The 17679-nt window shown below is 50.7% G+C and overlaps 1 protein-coding gene across 1 annotated transcript in view; it reads left to right on the forward strand.

Moving 5' to 3' along the window:
* Positions 1-2066: 2066 nt before the first annotated feature.
* Positions 2067-17679, forward strand: part of DOK5 (docking protein 5) — a gene marked incomplete at its 5' end in the record, with an annotated part of 20878 nt that continues 5265 nt past the window's right edge. The window contains 5 exons of the mRNA XM_084217864.1: positions 2067-2132; positions 11854-11961; positions 15977-16091; positions 16191-16310; positions 16996-17185. Coding sequence (XP_084073990.1) covers positions 2067-2132; positions 11854-11961; positions 15977-16091; positions 16191-16310; positions 16996-17185 — 599 coding nt within the window. The remainder of the gene's footprint in view (positions 2133-11853; positions 11962-15976; positions 16092-16190; positions 16311-16995; positions 17186-17679) is intronic.

A 17679-nucleotide genomic window follows, 5' to 3' on the forward strand; every position in this document is an offset into this window, starting at 1 on the left:
ATCCTCTCTCCATCCTTCCTGCAGCTCCTCCAGGCCCTGCAAGGCCACGCTGAGCTCACCCCAGAGCCTCTCCTGGGCAGGTGAGCAATGCCAGCTGTGCCAGCCTTTCCTTACAGGAGAGATTCTCCATCCCTCTGATCAGTCTGGTGGCCTCAAGGTCATATTCCAGATTTATCTCAGAATATTCCTCTCATTCTGGTGTGTTTTGGTGCATGGGGGTGGAAGGTGCTGCTGTTTCTGGGTGGAGCTGTTTTATTTAATGCATTCTGTAAAAAAAGCCCAGTGAAAAGGAGCGGGAAGTGTAAAATCCTAAAGTGAGGAGTTCAGACTTGCCTCCTCCATCCCCAGTGAATCAGTCCTTCAGCTGGAGAGCCCTCTGAAATCCACTCCATCAATTAATACTCCACAAAGCCTCTCAAAGCACAATCAGCTCTTCAAGCAAGGGCTGTGAGCACCACGCTGCCCCACATCGCTCCTGGCTGCCCCAAATGAAGGAGCCACACATCCAAACCAGGCAGGGGCCGCTCCCATCAGAGCTGGATTTACCCTCGATAATCTTTTCCAAACGAAGTGATTCTTTGATTCTGGGACCTGAATAAATACGGGCAGCACTTCCCCGCAGCCCTGAGCTCAGCCCAGCTGGGGCTGCTCCCCCTGGTGTGCCGTGTGCTGTGTCCCCGCTCTGCCGTCTTTGCTGTCCCATTTGTGATTTCCAGGATAATTCCCAAAGTCAAAGCCCGGAGTCTGGCTGACCTCCTTGAGCTGTGTTTGTGGCTCTATTAAAAGCAGTTATGCAGAGCTGAGCGGTCCCTGTTCCAGCCCTTGGTATTTATAGCCTGGCAGGTAACCCGGAGGAGCCACCGGAGCCCCTCTCCCCTGCATCCCCGGAGTGCTTGGCACTGTTGGCACGTTCTTGGAAAAGGAGAACTCGGAGGCACAGAAGGCACCCCCAGGGCCCGGTGCCAGGCAGGGTCTGTCCTTACTGCAGCCACACGCTGCCCGTGAGAACGCAGCTCAGGCTCCGGGGACATTTCCCCGGCGTGAGGCACGGGGCAGCAGCTCGGGTTACCCGTCCCTCGTCCTTGCGAGGGGATTCCGGAGAATCCCGCCTGAATTTCAGGCACCCGAGAGACTTTCTGGGACAGCCAGGGGTGGCTCAGCACGGAGGGGCGGCTCAGGGCAGCCTCGGCCGGGCCGCCTGCAGCTGCGGGGCGGTGCGGGATGGGGGCGAGGATGCGGGATGGAGCGGCGGGGGTCGCACAGGGAGTGCGGACGGCAGCTGTGACAGCTCTGTCCCCGGCCCGGGGCGCTCTGCGTCTGCTGCGGGAAGGTGCGGGACGGAGCGGAGCGCTCCGGGGCGGCGCGGGGCTCTGCAGAGCGCTCCGGGCTCGTTCAGAGGGCGGTGCGGGACACGGGGCGGTGCGGGGCGGTGCGGAGGGATGCGGGACACTCGGGAGCGGTGCGGAGGGATGCGGGACACTCGGGGCGGTGCGGGGCGTTGCGGAGGGATGCGGGACACTCGGGGGCGGTGCGGATCGCTCCAGGAGTGCTGCGGGTCGCTCCACGGCGCCGTGCGGAGCTGTGCGGGGTGTTCAGAGGGGGCGGTTCGGATCGCTCCGGGGCGGTGCGGGGCTGTGCGGGGTGTTCGGAGGGGCGGTGCGGATCGCTCCGGGGCGGTGCAGAGCGCTCAGAGGGGCGGTGCAGAGAGATGCGTGTCACCCAGGGGCCGTGCGGAGGAGAGATGCGGGACACTCGGGGGCGGTGCGGATCGCTCCAGGCGTGCTGCGGATCGTTCCACAGGGCGGTGCGGGGCGGTGCGGATCGCTCAGGCGGCGATCCAGGGGCGGTGCGGGTTGTTGGAAGGGGCGGTGCGGTGGGAGGTGCGGTCCCTCCCGGGGCGGTGCTGTCCCTCCCGGGGCGGTGCGGTCCCTCCCGGGGCGGTGCTGCTGTCCCTCCCGGGGCGGTGCTGTCCTTACCGGGGCGGTGCTGCTCTCCCGGGTGCGGCCGGCGCTGCTCGGCCATGCGGGCGGGCTGAGCGGCGCCGCCGCCGCCTGTCCCGGGCGAGGATGGCCTCCAATTTCAACGACATCGTCAAGCAGGGCTACGTGCGCATCCGGAGCCGGCGGCTGGGGGTGAGTGCCCGGGGGAGCCTGCCCAGGGCTGGGCATTTTGCTGTTTATTTCTTCTCCCCTGCCACTCCTTTGTCCTCTTTTTGCAAACTGAGCTGGGTGGGTTTTTCCGCAGGAAACAAAAAGATGAGGTGAGAACAATGAAGGCACCTGAGGATGTATTCTATATAGGTGTGGATGGATATATTTATTTTCTCCTCTCTCTCCCGTCGGGAGCCGGGGATGCTGCGCTGCCTCCGCCGCCGTCCCTGCCCTTGGTTCCGAGCGCTGCTCCGGGAGGGACCCGGGGCTGGGGCCGTGCCCCGGGCTGGGCTGCGGGAGCTCGGGCAGGGCTGGGCTGAGCGCCCTGGAGCCGCTCCTGTCCCTGCTGCCACTCGGATTTGGGCTCCTGCGTGGGACAGGTGGAGCTTTGCGGTGTTTTCGGGGCTTTTGGAGTCGCTTGAGCTGCGCGAAATGAAAATTCCCGCAGCCGCCCTTAGGCGCTGGTTTAATACTGAAGTTATTTCCAGGCTGTTCTGGTGCCCTGGCGCGTTCCCGGTGCCGGGAGAGGCAGGGCAGCTCCCCGCAGGACCTGGGCTGGGATGAGCTCTGAAATCCCAGGGCTGCTCCTCCAGCCCAGGGGCTCCCCCGAGCCGGCAGGGGATGGACTGGGGAGCTCCGTGTCCCCGAGGGAGCCTGGCCCAGGGGGATGCTCCTGGAGGGACTCTCTGTGTGTATAGAACATTTTAATTGGACTTGAAAGAAACTGATTTATTGTGTTTATTAAACACTGTTGGATTAGTTCAGAATGTGTTCGTTTCGGAGGAGTGTCTGTGCTCCTCTGAAAGCTTTTGCTGCCCCACTGCAGTTCCAGTTCCCTTCTCTTGCTGTACCCCTGGGCAATGACTTCTCCACAGTTTTGGGAACTTGCCTCTCCCTGGCTGCTTCGGAAACGGGGAAGATTGAGAAGTCTTCCATCAGGCTGGATTTCTCATCCCTGCACTGGCAGGCACGGCTCATTCTGTAAAACCACAGAGCACTTGTAGTAAATTGGGCACAATTGTGTCCTGATTCAGTCTCGTTACTGAGCACAGGTCAGTGTTCAGTTTGCTCTGGTGTAAAGGATGAGCAGGATTCAACTGTGATGCATTTTCCCATGCTGTGACAGCAAAGCTCAGTGAAGGTGTGAGTAAGGTTTCTCCAGCCCCACAGCAGTTGTGAATGCTGTCACTGCTGGTGCCTTTCCTTGGTTAAGGCTTTCCAGACCCCTCTGAGGGTGCTGCTGCTGAGGAAAGGCTGGATGCCCTCTCAGGACATGTGCATGTGACAGCTGTAAGAGAGTCCCTTCTCTCCCTCCTCTACTCAGAGCACACTGGGAGGTGCTTCTTAAATCAATCTTTTTAAAAGACATTTTAAGCAAGACTTGAGTCTCCAGTCTGCTCTCCCTGCAGAAAGAGCATCATCTGAAATATTCTTCCTCTTTTTTATGGACCTGCAGCCTACAAAGTGTAGGTTTGCTGGCTTGGTGGGGTTTTTTATGGACCATACACAGGTTATAATTCAGGGCTGCTCAGTTTCCAGCTTGGGAAGTGTTGGCCCACGACTCGAGAGCAGGTGTGGCTGCAGATTCTTCCTGTAGCATTTTCTGTGAGCTGCTCACAGCCCAGTGCCCTGACGTGCAGCAGCCAGGCAGAAATGGGTAATTCTCACCAGCCTGGGGTCTCTAAAGGCAGGGCTGCAGCCTGTCCCTGCTCCTTGGTGCCCCTTCCCCCTGGCTGCAGGTGTGCTGGGACACCTGGGGCTGGCTGAGCACGAGCTGGATTCAGCCTCCCTCAGTGGCTGCTGTGAGCTTGGCTCCCTCACAGGGTGAGGAGTTGGTGCCAGCAGGTTGTTTTTGTGCTGGGGAGGGCTGTGGCACACCCAGGCGCTGGAAAGGGGAAAAAACCACTTCAGAGTATGGAAGAGTAACTTTCATTCAACTTCCCCAGGCTGCTGCAGGAGCCTGGTTACTGAGGGCACCCCAGCTCTCCTCCCTGTGTGGCAGGGTGAGAGTGGCAGTCACTGACATCCGTGTGCTGCTGGCACAGCTGCACTCAGAGCACTCTCCAGCTCCTGCCTTTGCCTCTGTGGCAGTTCCATCTCCACAAATGACCTGGAGAAATGGCTTTGCTGAGGAGCTGGGGTGCAGGTGCCACGTTTGGAGTGAAAGGGGTGCAGAGAAGCAGCTTGCTCAAATCCCAGCCTCTTCTGAAAGGAACGTGACAGTTCTGGAAGGCCCTGCTTTGTAATTCCAAAATTGAATTTAGGCTAATTAGCTCTGCACCTGAACTCTTCCTGCGTGCTTCAAACGTGTGAGTTTAATTGAATATTATTTAATAGAATAGTTTCCATAGCAACATTTGTACCACATGTGTCTCCTGCAGAGCCAAATATATTCAGGAGAAAGCTCACTCTTCCTGACTCTTTCCATCCTTATAGGGAGGAAAATAATTCCCTCAGCCAGTGGTGTGGGGCTGGTGTGTCATTAGCAGTGACACGCAGGAGGCTGTGTGCTGGAAAACTGCTGACAGGGCAGAAGCAGCACCTCCAGAGCTCTGTACAGCAGGAGAAAATCAGCTTTGCTCTGGGAGGAGGGGTTCTGTCAGGGACCACTGGAGCTGTGTCTGGGGAGGGGGACACTCGGTGCTTTTGCAGCCACCTCTCAGCTGATAAAGGGATTTATAGCCATGCCTGAAGCAGGGCTGGTGCTTTATGGCTTCTCTTTGTCCAAAAAGTCCTTTTTGTGCTCATGGTTTTCAGATCATGCCTCGTTCTGTGGTTACAGGTGTGACCTTTCTGAGGGGGAGTGCATCGTGGAGATGATGGAAAATCTGCTCCTGGATTTCCATTTTTGGGGTGGGGGGACGTGAACACACCTGAGCTTTCCCTTTGGGTTGGGCTGGCTCGATTAGAAATACCAATTAAAACCAAAAGAGGAGCAGATCTTTGAAGTGGAGGGGTTTGCAGCCCTGGTGGGCATGAGGAGCTGTAGCAGGGAAAAGGCAGCTGAGGCTCTGGGCAGGGTGGGGGCTCCAGTGCTGCTTCCAGCCTCGCTTTTGGGGCTGCTCCCCCTGTCCAGGCTGAGCTTCCCCTTCCTGCATCCCCTCCTGAGCTCTGCTGGAAGATGTGGCTGCTGGGCCCACAGCAGTGGAGCTGTTCCCTCTTTAGTGTGACCCTCCTTGAGGACAGAAATGGGATCTGGGGGGGTCAGGTTTCTGTGCCTGAGGGGCCTGACTGGCCCAAAACATCTTCATCACATCAGGGGGAAGGAATGTGGTGTCCTCCAGCCCTAGGGCACTCCTGGCCAGCCCCTGCCAGGGTTTGGGGTAATTCAGCCTTCAGCTTGTGGCAGAGGCAGCTCTGCAGCCAGCTGTTTGTTCCTAGGAAGTGCTGAAGTGGTGTCAGCAGTGCTCAAGTATTTCTGGGTTGATTTAAAAACTCAGCAGGAAAAAAAAATAGTTCTCGGTTTTCTGGATCGCCTGCTTTGCTTTGATTGGTGATTTTCTGGCAATATTAAACTTCCACCCGAAATGAGGAGGGTGTGGAGCCTGGTGGGTTTGTTTGGGTGCTGGGTGAGGAGCTCCCTGGTGCCCAGTGGCTGAGCTGGGAGCATCCAGCAGTTTTGTCCTGTGGTCGTTCCTGGAGGCAGAGCAGCAGTGCTGGCTGCACACCCTGGTTCCAGGTGGGAAAACTTCTGCCAGGAAATCCAGAGAAACTCCTGCACAAAGCTCAGGGCCTGTCCAGGTCAGCAGGAACGTTGGGTTGTGGAAAGCTGCAGAGAGATTCAAGCTCTCAGGGTCTGCTGTGCTTGGGTTTAATTAAAGTGAGTCCTGTGGCAGCTTCATTGAGGAGCCTGGTGCTGCACGTTGCCTGTGACATGTACTTTGACAAGTTCTGCACAGCTCTGATGCTGTGAAACCCTGTGGGAGGAGAGGTAGAGTGGGGGAGAGACAATCTGCAGGACTGGAACCATATGGTGGGAGAGATTTGGTGCTTGGATACATGTGCCAGCGAGTTAATATGAGGATTTCAGAGCCTGAGCTGTGAAAAGTGGAAAGAAGAATGATGTAAGGCTGGGGGAAGGGGGGAGGAGAAGGGAAAAAGTTGCCTGGATCTCCATTTGAAGCAGCTTTATTAATAAAACTCTGCTCACCTCTGCAGCTCCTTTCAGTCTGGAAGTTGGAGAGAGGGAAAAACTGAACAGATTTCTCAGGCACCAACTGCAACCTGCAGGATATTAATCCCACTGGAAATTCAGAGTTCTCCCGAGCTGCCAGATAAGGTGTTAGAATATATTCACAGATATTAAGATTCCTTATTGCTTGAAGCTTGTCAGTGGCAGCAGGGATGGGATCCAGAACATTCCTGGGGAAGTTGGAGCATTTTCCTGGAGCTGATGAGGGGAAGGATCCCAGTAGAGGCCAGAGCAACTCCCTCTGGGCACTGGGGCAGAAAACCCTTTGGGTGGGATGAGAGGCCAGGTCTGTGTCTGGTGTGGTGTTGGGAGGGTCCCCAGGACCAGGTGAGAAATGAGAATTTGACTCCAAGTTCTCAGAAGGCTGAGTTTCCTTTTCCTTTTCCTTTCCTTTTCCTTTTCCTTTTCCTTTTCCTTTTCCTTTTCCTTTTCCTTTTCCTTTTCCTTTTCCTTTTCCTTTTCCTTTTCCTTTTCCTTTTCCTTTTCCTTTCCCTTTCCCTTTCCCTTTTCCTATACTAAAGAGAGAGGATACATCAGAAGGCTGGAAAGGAATATTAATAAAAACCCGTGACAGGCTCAGAGGGTCCAACACAGCTGGCTGGGATTGGCCATTAAATTCAAACAATTCACATGCTGGGTAAACAATTCTCCAAATCCCATTCCAGAGCAGCAGAACAGGGAGAAGCTGAGGCTCCCCAGGAGAGGAAATGCTGGTGAAGGGATTTTTCATGGAATGTCACAGTGGCATCCTTGTGGGGTCAGCCCTGGGTTTGTCCTTTGGGGGCTGTCACCTGGTGTCCCCCCTGGGCTGGGGGTCAGGGTGCTCAGCCTGGCTCTGCAGGAGGTACAGGGAAGTTTTGCAGCTCCCTGGTGTAATCACATTTTGGGTTTTTTAGTGTTTGACTTGTGGGAGCGGCATGGAGTGATGAGGGTCTTAATTGGTTCCCAAAGAACCCCACCAAAACCCAAAAAGGACAAACCTCAGAACTGTTCCTGCTTTTCCCCAAAACATTCTACAGATCATGATTGGGAGTATGAAACTCTTGCTTTGCTGCTGGCACATTTTAGGAGGAGGAATGGGTTTTTTTTGTGCTTTCCAGCCTGCTTTCAGGTAAATCACCCTCTGTGTTCTTTGGAAGATGGGCTCACTTTGTGAAGTTAAACAATTCCAAGTGTTTCCATGGCCTGAACTGACTCCTGAACGAGTGCCTCTTACCCATTTGCTATCTTGTTTAAGATATATATTTTATTGTAACAAGTTTAAAGCAGATCTGACCCTTTTCCCTTTCTCCCAAACGCTTCCCTGACCTGCTGGTTGTGGATCTCTCTTTTCCCTCTTTGCTTTTCCTTTGGTAGAAAAGTCTGTGATTTCTGGAGGTGGCAGCCCCAGCCCTGCGAGGGTGTGTCAGGGATGATTGCACAGGCGGTGAAAAAGAAAGGAAACCTGGTTAGAAACAGGTGAAATTTACTCTGTGGTGGTTCTGGTGCCTTTTCATCATCAGTTCCTTTTCCCAGTGTGAAATTCTCCCTCTGCTGTGCAGGGGCATTGCCCTGGAGTGAGATCAGGGATAAATAACATTTTGCAGTGGCTGTGGAAACACTTGAAAGAAAGTAACAGATGCAAGGGCTGCTGCTGAGACTGACATCTTAATTTGAGCCTGACATCTTAATTTGGTGTTTGTGTAGCTTCAGGAATGCTGGGGAAGATGATGGACTGTTCCATTATCTATTTGTCTGGCTTCATCAAGTGCTGTCAGAAATACCAGTGAGAGTTCAAGCTGTTGAAATGAATATTGGTGGGGTTTTTGTTGCCGTTGTTTTGCTGCTGATGTCGCTTGTTTCAGTTCAGAAGATCAATAGGGTAAAAAGTGTGGTATTTCCCCTCAGTGGTGTCAGTGTAAGAGGTTAAATTGTCCCTTTACTTGCCAAGTGATGTTTGTCTGGGGACCTGTCAATGAATTCTCTGTGTCTGGCAAAGGAAAGTTTCCTGTGAGTGTCTCCAGGAAGGTGAGGGGGGATGTTTGCTGATGTTCTGAATTAATGTGCTCTGAATAAGCTCATCCCATGGAGTGGCAGACTCCTGGCACGGTGCTTGTGGTGAAATACAAGTTCCCTGGTAAATGGAGGAGTGTGGAGCTTTTATAGGCATTTTTAATGCAGCTTTCTCCAGTTTGGATCTTCCTGAAGGTGAATGAACCCCTGGATTCTGTCTTTAATTACCCAGCTGGGACATGAGAAATTCACAGGAGCTGGGTTTGTCCATGGAGCAACCTGGGAAAGGGCAGGAGGGCTGCAGGAGCCCGTGGAAGAGGGAATTCCACCAGGGAAATAGTGCCTCTGCAATCCTTGTTTTAGTCAGTGTTCCTTTAGCTCAGCATTGGCCTATTCATCCAAATCAAAAGAAAAAAAAAAACCAAAAAAACAAAAAAAACCCCAAAAAAACCCAAACAAATAAGAAGGAGCTTTGTGTCCTGAGGAGCCCAGAGCTGGACACAGCACTCCAGATGTGCCTTGTGGGGCTGGGCAGAGGGGCAGACTCACTCCAGATGTGCCCAGCAGAGGAGCAGGCTCACTCCAGATGTGCCCCACAGGCTGGGGAGGGCAGGCTCACTCCAGATGTGCCCAGCAGAGGGGCAGGCTCACTCCAGATGTGCCCAGGAGAGGGGCAGGCTCTCTCCAGATGTGCCCCACAGGTTGGGGGGGAGGCTAGAAAAGTGACTTTACTGACAGAAGGGGTTTGTTGACGTGTGACTTCTGCCCTTCTTCTTGGGTCTGCTGAGGTGTGTCACCTTAAAATTCTGAGTGCAGATCTGAAATGCAACAAGTGCAGCTCTGAAATGCAGCTCCCCCAGGTGTTTGTGTGCTGTGGGGGGTGAAAAGCTGAGTTTGTGAGGGAGCCCAGGCGTGGGGCAGGTCCCACTGTGCCTGCTGGCGAGAGCACCCTGCTGCCCTGCTGTGGCAGGGGTGTCCTTGGCAGAGCTGGGGTGGCTGCCCCCAGAGCATCACATGTCCTAATTAGTGAGCTGTTAATGAGCTGCAGCAGTGCCCCATAGAGCTGCAGAATCAGATCCTCTGGTGCAAAGGAATCCCTGCAGACCCTGTTGTGCAGCTCCCTGAACCCAGGACTGTGCTGTGGCTGGCCCAGCAGGGCAGCACATCCAGCTGCACATCCAGCTGCACATCCAGCTGCACATCCAGCTGCACATCCAGCTGCACATCCAGCTGCACATCCAGCTGCACATCCAGCTGCTGGCAGCACAAGCTGCCTGCCATGAGCCCAGCTTTAGCCTCCAGGGAAGCCTGTTCTATTTCTCCTGCCCAGTTCCAGTCCCAGGCTGATTCTCTCCTATCCAGTTTCATGCCCAGAATTAACTGTGCCCGTGTACAAAGCTGAGCAGATGTTCAAGGAGCCAAATCTGATACTGAGCTCCAGCCTGGCTGGTTTTTTTCAGCTGTCACTGGCAAGGGAGGGTTTCTGCTGTAAATGCTTCTTGGCTCTTCTTTTGGAATGGCTCTTCTCTCCCCTGATGGCCTTAAGCAGCTCTGAATTATAACCTGCTCTGTGTATGGTCTGTAAAAAACCCCAGTGAGCCAGCAAACCTACACAAGCCCATTCTTCATTCCCAGAACTCCTTTTTATCCAGTTTTACAGACCTTGTGGGACTCCAATGGCCAGGAGCTTTCTTGCCAATCACTTTATTGGTCAGTAACAAGTTGTTATCCCATATGGATTGGGCACTCAAACCCTGGGCTGGACATGCAGGGAAAGTTGTTTGTGAGGGATAGCTTTCATTTTTCTATCTAATGGTGTAAAACCTGGTTGGTTTTACCCAGGAATAGATGATTATGTTAACAACTGCTCACACCAGGATTGCTTTCCATGGGAACTTGCACAGTGCCAGCTTGCCTAGAGGAAATGACAGGCCAGCCAGAGCAGCCTGATTTTATGGAGCCTTTCTTGGTGATTTTCCTGCCTTACTGCAGCATTCCAGAATTCATCCCTCTTTCAGTAACAAACCTTTTCCTGCCCTCCAGCCTCGCTGGCGCTCCCTGTGTGCCTCACACCATGTCACAGACATTGGACCCAGTGAATCTTCTCCGTGGGATCAACCCCTGAAGGACCAAAAACCTCAAATAAATGAGGATGCAGGACAGAGCTGCCTTCTGATGAGGGTGTCAAGCAGGAATGCACCAAGCCAGCTCTGGGTGTGTGAAGCTGAGGCTGGAGAAGGGGCTCTGAGCCTGAGCCTTTCACAAAAATCCACTCCTGGCTGATGTAATTCCAGCTGGGGAGGGGAGAGCTTTTGAAGAGAAAGGACCTCAAGTGCCTGATGTTTCAGAGCAGCAGCAACCTGTTGTGACTTGCATTAACAAGAGTCAGGGGTGCAGAGGTTCCTGAAGATCTGCCAGGTATTTTCTGTGCCCTGGCCTCACAGCAGGTCCTGGCCAGTGCCAGAGCTGGGTTTTGTCACCTGGTGAAAAAACCTTTGCAGTCCTGAGGAGTTCTGGATGCAGTCAGGAGCAAATCCCAGCCTCATTCCCTGCCAGCAGCTGTGCCTGACTCTGCTGTAAATGCTGGTGGTGGGCAAGGAGGGAGTTGAGTTCATCCTTCCCCAGGTGTGTTCTGGGTGGGGAGGGAAATGGAGATGATTTTCTGGAGGAGAAGGGAATAGCAGGATGCCAAGCAGCCTGGATGGATGCAGGGAGTGTGCCTCACTCCTGCCACGTGGAAGGGCTGCTCTGGGACAGGGAGATTGCCTGGTTGCCCAGAGCAGGGCTGGCTTCACAGGCAGCACGGGGCAGCTGTGCTGCTGCTTTCCCACAGCCCCATCCCTCTGCAGCATCACTGCAGTCCTGCTGAGCACCACTCCAGGCAGAGCTTTTCCAGTGGGATTTTTTCCAGTGCTCCCTCTCTCTGTGGTTGTTCCACGAGGGCCTGTCTGGTTTTTTTTTTTTTTTTTTGTTTTGCTCTTGCAATCCCACTCATTTTGGTGGCAGTTGGGGTTTATTTCAGAGCTGCCAGGTGCTGCTGATGGAGAGTGGGCTGTGAGCAGTTGGCAGGGCTGGTAATTCCTGCCTTCTCTGCAGGCAGGGTGAGCTCAGCTGAGAGCTCTGGGAGTGAATGGAAAAGGTGCTTTTAAAGCCTCTCTGCAGAGCCTGCCCCAAATGAGTTTGGTTTAAATTCAGTTAGACCCTGGGAGCAAAGGGACAGGATGGCCCTGGGTTCTGCAGTTAAACAATCTGCTTTTTTCATTGTCCATGATTCAGTTCCTGCTCCCTCATGTACCCTTATTCACTAAATGCACAAACTACACAATTCACAAAACACAGAGCTCACAAAAATCCTCCTCACACACAAGAATTTCTGGCTGGACCCAAAGAAACAGGATGGGCTTGTGTTCCCTCTGAACTGCTGAGGGTTCCCCAGCTGATTCAGGATTTCCCTTCCCTGTGGGTGTTGGTGATGCTCAGGTCAGTGGAGATGCCAAGTTCATTCCTTTGTGCCTCCAGATTTACCAGAGATGCTGGTTGGTGTTCAAGAAAGCTTCAAGCAAAGGGCCCAAGAGGCTGGAGAAGTTCTCAGATGAACGAGCTGCTTACTTCAGGTGCTACCACAAGGTAAGGCAAAGCTTCTCTCAAACTTCTCTTGCTTCATCACTTTTGTTACTTCCTGAAATATAAACTTCTGTGCATTACTTAGCCTGAAAATTGATATTTTTTTTTTACTCTTAAGGTCCTAAACCTCTGTGTGTGCTTTCATCCAGTGAAGTAGAGGCAAAATAAATGTACTTTGTAGCAAATATCTTGCTAAGCAAGTGAAAAATGACTTTATTGTTAAAGCATTTGGCCTTTCTTCAGCCCTTTAAAATCACAGCTGAAATACTTTGCAGTGGCTCCCCTTCCTATTCACAGGAGCAGCCATCCCAGGGAATTCCAAAGGCACCTGGAGTTTCCCATTTTCCTGGGATTTTGCCTCTGTGGGAAGACAGGAGGCAGCTGCAGACACGAGGGGCATTTTCACAGCTCTGCTAAATTCACTGGCATTAAAAGAATGAAGAATTTCCCCCAGCCACTGCTCTGGAATGATGCACATCTCCTGTTCACCTGGGAATTTCCATGTGTCATTCCCCTGGGAATGGAGGTGGAAATAAGAAACCTTTTAATTCATAATAATTGTAGGCAGAAACTGCAGGTTGGGGATTATGGGCATAAATTCCCAGGAGCTGGAGGCTGCTCTGCACTCACTCTGGCAGGGATTTGGGAGGAAATCCTGGGGGAATGCTGCCTCTGAATGCCACAGGATCTGGAACTGATTGGTCATAAAACCTTGGCTTTTTCTAATAAGTCAGGCCCAGAAATAATTCACATTTCTGTTAGGCAGCTTCAGAAATAATGAGGTTTTTCTCTTTGTTGTGGGAGGGCTGCACAGTGTGTAAGAACTACAGCCCTGTGTCAAACTCTGCATTTATTTTGTCCTAACTCTGTCAATTATTGATGCAAATCTGTGTTTTTCCCATTGTGTCAGTGCAATATATGAGCAGCACCTTGGATAATGGATATGAAACCAAGAGGGACCTGAATGAGGCTGGAATTTCTTCTCTTCTTCCATGAAATTCCATGATTTAGCCCCTGTTGGCTGGTGTTTAACCCACAGCAGCCTGGATGTGCAGAGTAAAGCACCAGGGAAAGCCTCAGTGGCTCCATGAAAATCTGAAAAAACTGAAAATCTGAAAAAACTGAAAACCATGGAAAAACTGAAAATCATGGAAAAACTGAAAACCATGAAAAACTGAAAATTATGAAAAAACCGAAAACCATGAAAAAACTGAAAATCATACGGGGGGATTTTTGTTTTGAAGCAAAGTTTGCCTCTACTTAACACTTATTTCATCTCAAACTATTGCTTCTCCTGCCAGTTGAATTTCTGGGTTTCTCTAGCAGCTGGTTTGATGGGAATGAACGATGGCCCAAGTCCAAAATGAGTCCCTGAGAACCACCACACACATTTGGTGTGGTTTTTATCAGAACTTTGCCAGGCACTGGACAGGAGCTGGAGGATCACCCAGTCCTTCTTCAGGGCCACCTTCCCCTGCCCCAGGCTTGGGCACTTCCAGGGTGATGAAAAGTGGGAAAATCCTGATTTTCATTTGGATTTTGAATGTGTTTTCAGGCAGAGAGGGAGCTGAAATGGGATGTTGAGTGAGGTTTAGAGTCATCAGCTCTCCAAACTGACAGGGCTCCTTTATTTTTAACAAACCTCGCTGAGAGGGAGCTAATGAATATTAAATGGCATTTCTGGGCAAAATGTGCTCATTTGTAAAGAGCACAGGTGGATAAAACTGCAGTTTTTTTGGTTTTTTTTTTTTAAATAAGCCTTGTAAATGTGTGAAATTTAAATGTGAATGATGGAGCTTCTGAGAGTGTTAAATATGAGCTGCTGGGGGAAGAGAACTTGTCCCTGCTGCTCTGGGTGAGGCTGTAGCTGAATGATTCTTGTGGGAATCACAGTTAATGATTGATAAAACCACTGATAAAATTATTGATAACATAAAATTATTGATAAAATACTTGATAAAAATACAAAACTTGAAGAGCCCTCATCAGTCCTGGGAGAGGTTTAATCCATTAAAAAAAAACCCTAAAGGGGAGAAAAGGAAAATGCTGAGTGGAGCTCATTTCTCAGCAGCACCTGCCTCCTTTGCTGAGTGCTCCCTTCTGAGGCTTTGTCCTTTTCTTCTGGGGGGGACTCAAGTGCCAGATTTCCTTTGATTTGTTGGTGCAGAGGGGCTGCAGGGTTGTGGTGGCACCTTGGTGGCATCAATTTGCTGCTGCTTCTGTTATTTGGAGAGTCACAAATGTTTGTATTTGAGTGTGTCCTTGTCTGCAGCTCTGCACAGGGCCTGCCTCTGGACATCCTCACCCCTGGAGGTGTAAAACAGAAATAAGCCCTTTTTTTTTTGGTGTAACATTAACCTCTAAATCCTTTCTCATCTAATCTTGCTCTATTTTTTAAATGTGGAAAGGTCACAGTGCCCTAAAATAATGTGGGAACACTCAGCTGGGGTTTATGGAGTGAACTGGGAATTTGCATACACCAAGCAAATTGCCCACTTAATTCCTTTGGTCCCACAAGGGAGGGAAAATAATTAGAATTCAGGCTGCAAAATCTGCACAGAGTTGCTTTTCAGGTGAGTGTCTGATTTTCACTCGCTAAAAATAAATAAGCAACCACAAACTGCCACGTTCTTGAACAAAATAATACTGGAGGAAGGAAGAAATTCTTATTTCTTTTGCCATAGTGATGTGCCAGAAGAATCCTCAATATTCCAATAAAAACTGAGCTAATTGTGTCCTGCTGACAGGAACACACTGAGCCCTCAAGGGGTTGAGTTTTAATCTGATTGGATTAATCTTGCCTTGCAACAGCAGGAGTCATTTAAACAGTCTTTTCTGCCTGCTTATGGAATAATCCATTTGGAAAATGGGATTGTGGAACTTGTAATTGTTTTCCAGGCAAAACTGTATCAGCAGCAGATGAAATGTTTCCAGCCTGACCGCTCTGCTGTTGAACATTTTGTTTTAATGGTTGCTGTCACTTAGCTGGGAGTGAGCAGTGAGGCAGCAGGCTCAGGGCTTTGGCTGTAAAAGCTATTTTTCCAGTCATTGTTTGGAACCAAACAACAGAAATCAGTTTCTGAATCTTTAACACTAAAACTAATGAAAACTGTGGTTTTATTTTTGCCTTTTTTTTTTTTTTTGAAGTGGACCAGTCTAACAAATCCTCAACTTTCCCTCAATTAAAAATAATAGAGAGAGCAGCTTTTCTGCACTGTTTTTGCCCCTGTGCTGGAACTGGGAGTGCTGGAGCTCCACATGGAGAATCCCTTGGGTTTCCATCTCCACCCCTCTGGTTCTGCTGCCCCAGGTTGGTGTTTCCCTCGTGTGAATATTGCTCAGGCTGCAGGGAGCTCTGGTTCCACCTTTGTCCCTCTGGTGTCCTGCAGAGCTGGAGTGTCACCCTGATATTTTCTGAAAACTCCTTCTGCCAGGATTTTTCTACTGAGAAGCTGAGAAGCCTCAGAGGAAAAGAAAAATAGTGATTATCTGCTGCTGTGGAATGCAGCAGGTGCATCTTTGATTGATCTCATGTGGTTGTTTTTAATTAATGGCCAACCACAGCCCAGCTGGCCCAGACTCTGTGAGTCAGGAGCTTTTGTGGTTTATCCCTTCCCATTCCTTGCCAGCCTTCTGATGGAATCCTTTCTTCTATTCTTCAGTACACTTTTAATAGATCATCCTCTTTTAATATAACATGTATCATAAAACAGTAAATCAGCCTTCTGAAACGTGGAGTCAGGATTCTCATCTCTTCTCATCCTGGGACCCCTGAGGACACCAGCACACTGGAGGATGTGGCTGCTGCCTCTCCCAGGGGAAGATGCAATTCCCCCTGGAATTTCCCACCCAGGTGGCTCCTGGCAGGGCTGCATCTCCTGGAGAGCCATCCCAGACACTCTGAGCCTGCTGATGCTGCCTCACCTTCCTCTCCCTCCTCCTTCCCTTCTCTCCCCCCCCTGCCCAGCCAGATCTCTGGCCCAGCTCCCGGTTAAAATCCCAAATTGTGCTTTTGCAGGTCACGGAGCTCAGTAACGTGAAGAACATCTGCAGGCTGCCCAAGAGCACCAAGAAACACGCCGTGGGCGTTTATTTCAGTGATGACACCTCCAGGACCTTTGCTTGTGACTCAGGTGGGTCGAGTGGCCGAGCTCCTTGGGGACCCTCTGAGCACCAACCGTGACATTATGAATGTGATGTACCCACACTCGATTTTCTGGGCATTTGTACAGAGCTTGAGGCAGATGAGTGGTGCAAGGTGCTGCAAATGGAGTGCCTGGGAACACGAATTAATGACATTAGCCTTGGAGAGCCTGACTTGTTGGCATCTGGAGTAGAGAGGGAGCAGAGTGGTAGGTACTGAAATAACGACTTTTAAAAAATTTTAATTGCGTTATTTTCAGGGCTTTTAGTGCATATGGATATTGGAAATAAAGAGGAGCAGAACTGTTTTTCCAAGCCCTCCTTGCTTGTTTTGGGGGGTGGGTTTATTTTTGGCTCTTGCTGCCAGAGATAAAAAATAAGTTATCTAGAATTATTTTGGGGTAGCACTTCCCTTTCTTTCTCAGATCAGTTAGTTGCTCTTGGAGATGGGAACTGTTTGTTTTGTGGTTTTTTTTTTTTTGGTGTGATGTCAGTGGCTGAGGCTTTGTAAAGAGAATAATAAATAACAGTAATTGCATGCAAAACCTGAACCCGTGGCTACTCCCCTTTCCTGTGCAAATGAGCTCATTACCTGCACAGGCAATGGATTTATTCACAAATTGCTCACAACTTTATGAGCTGTTTGCAAATACCAGGATTATGCTGGTGCACTTCTCCTCGGGCTCTGAGTGCACACACAGATATTGGATGCCCTTTGGGTGCAGCATTTGACTGCCCCAAACGTGGGCTTTCCAGAGCTGCAGGGAGCAATTCTTTGTGTGGGGATGAACAGTTCTGAGTGCAAACAAGAGGGCTGGAAAATAGGAAATTCCTTGAATGACTTGCACATGTGCCGGGCAGGGATTTTAGACTAACCTTCTGTTTTTCTCCCAGAGAGATTCAATGTGTATTTGATGCCATCCCCTAATTTAGATGTGCATGGGGAATGTACCTTGCAGATAACATTTGAGAATATCTGTCTTTGGGACATCCAGAATCCCAGAGTCAAACTGGTCTCGTGGCCTCTCAGTGCCCTGCGGCGCTACGGGCGGGACCCAGCCTGGTTCACCTTCGAGGCAGGCAGGTAGGTGAGCTGGGCTCTGCCCTGCCTCCCTGGGGCTGCCTCCCCCTTTTCCTAAGGGTTTCCAAGGGTTTGGGAGCTGATCTGCAGCCAGAGGCCGGCCTGGACCCAGTACTCCAAAAAAAATTGCGATTGGAATGTTGGAACAAGTGTAAATCCCCCCAAAAACCTCGTGGGGATGGTGAAGCAAATGTAACCCCTCCCCAAAAAAATCCAGTTAATGTACTGAAGCAAATACAACCCCTCAAAAAATCCAATTAAAATCCTGAAACAAATATAACCCCCAAAAAGCCACTGAAACAAATACAAACCCTCCCAAAAATCATGCAATCAATATACTGAAACAAATATAAACCCTCCCAAAAATCTTGCAATTAAAATACTGAAACAAATATAAACCCTCCCAAAAATCATGCAATCAATATGCTGAAACAAATACAAACCCTCCCGAAAATCATCCAGTCAATACACTGAAACAAATATAAACCCTCCCAAAA

This window comes from Fringilla coelebs (genome assembly GCF_963513975.1).
Source record: "Fringilla coelebs genome assembly, chromosome: 18".
NCBI lineage: Eukaryota > Metazoa > Chordata > Aves > Passeriformes > Fringillidae > Fringilla > Fringilla coelebs.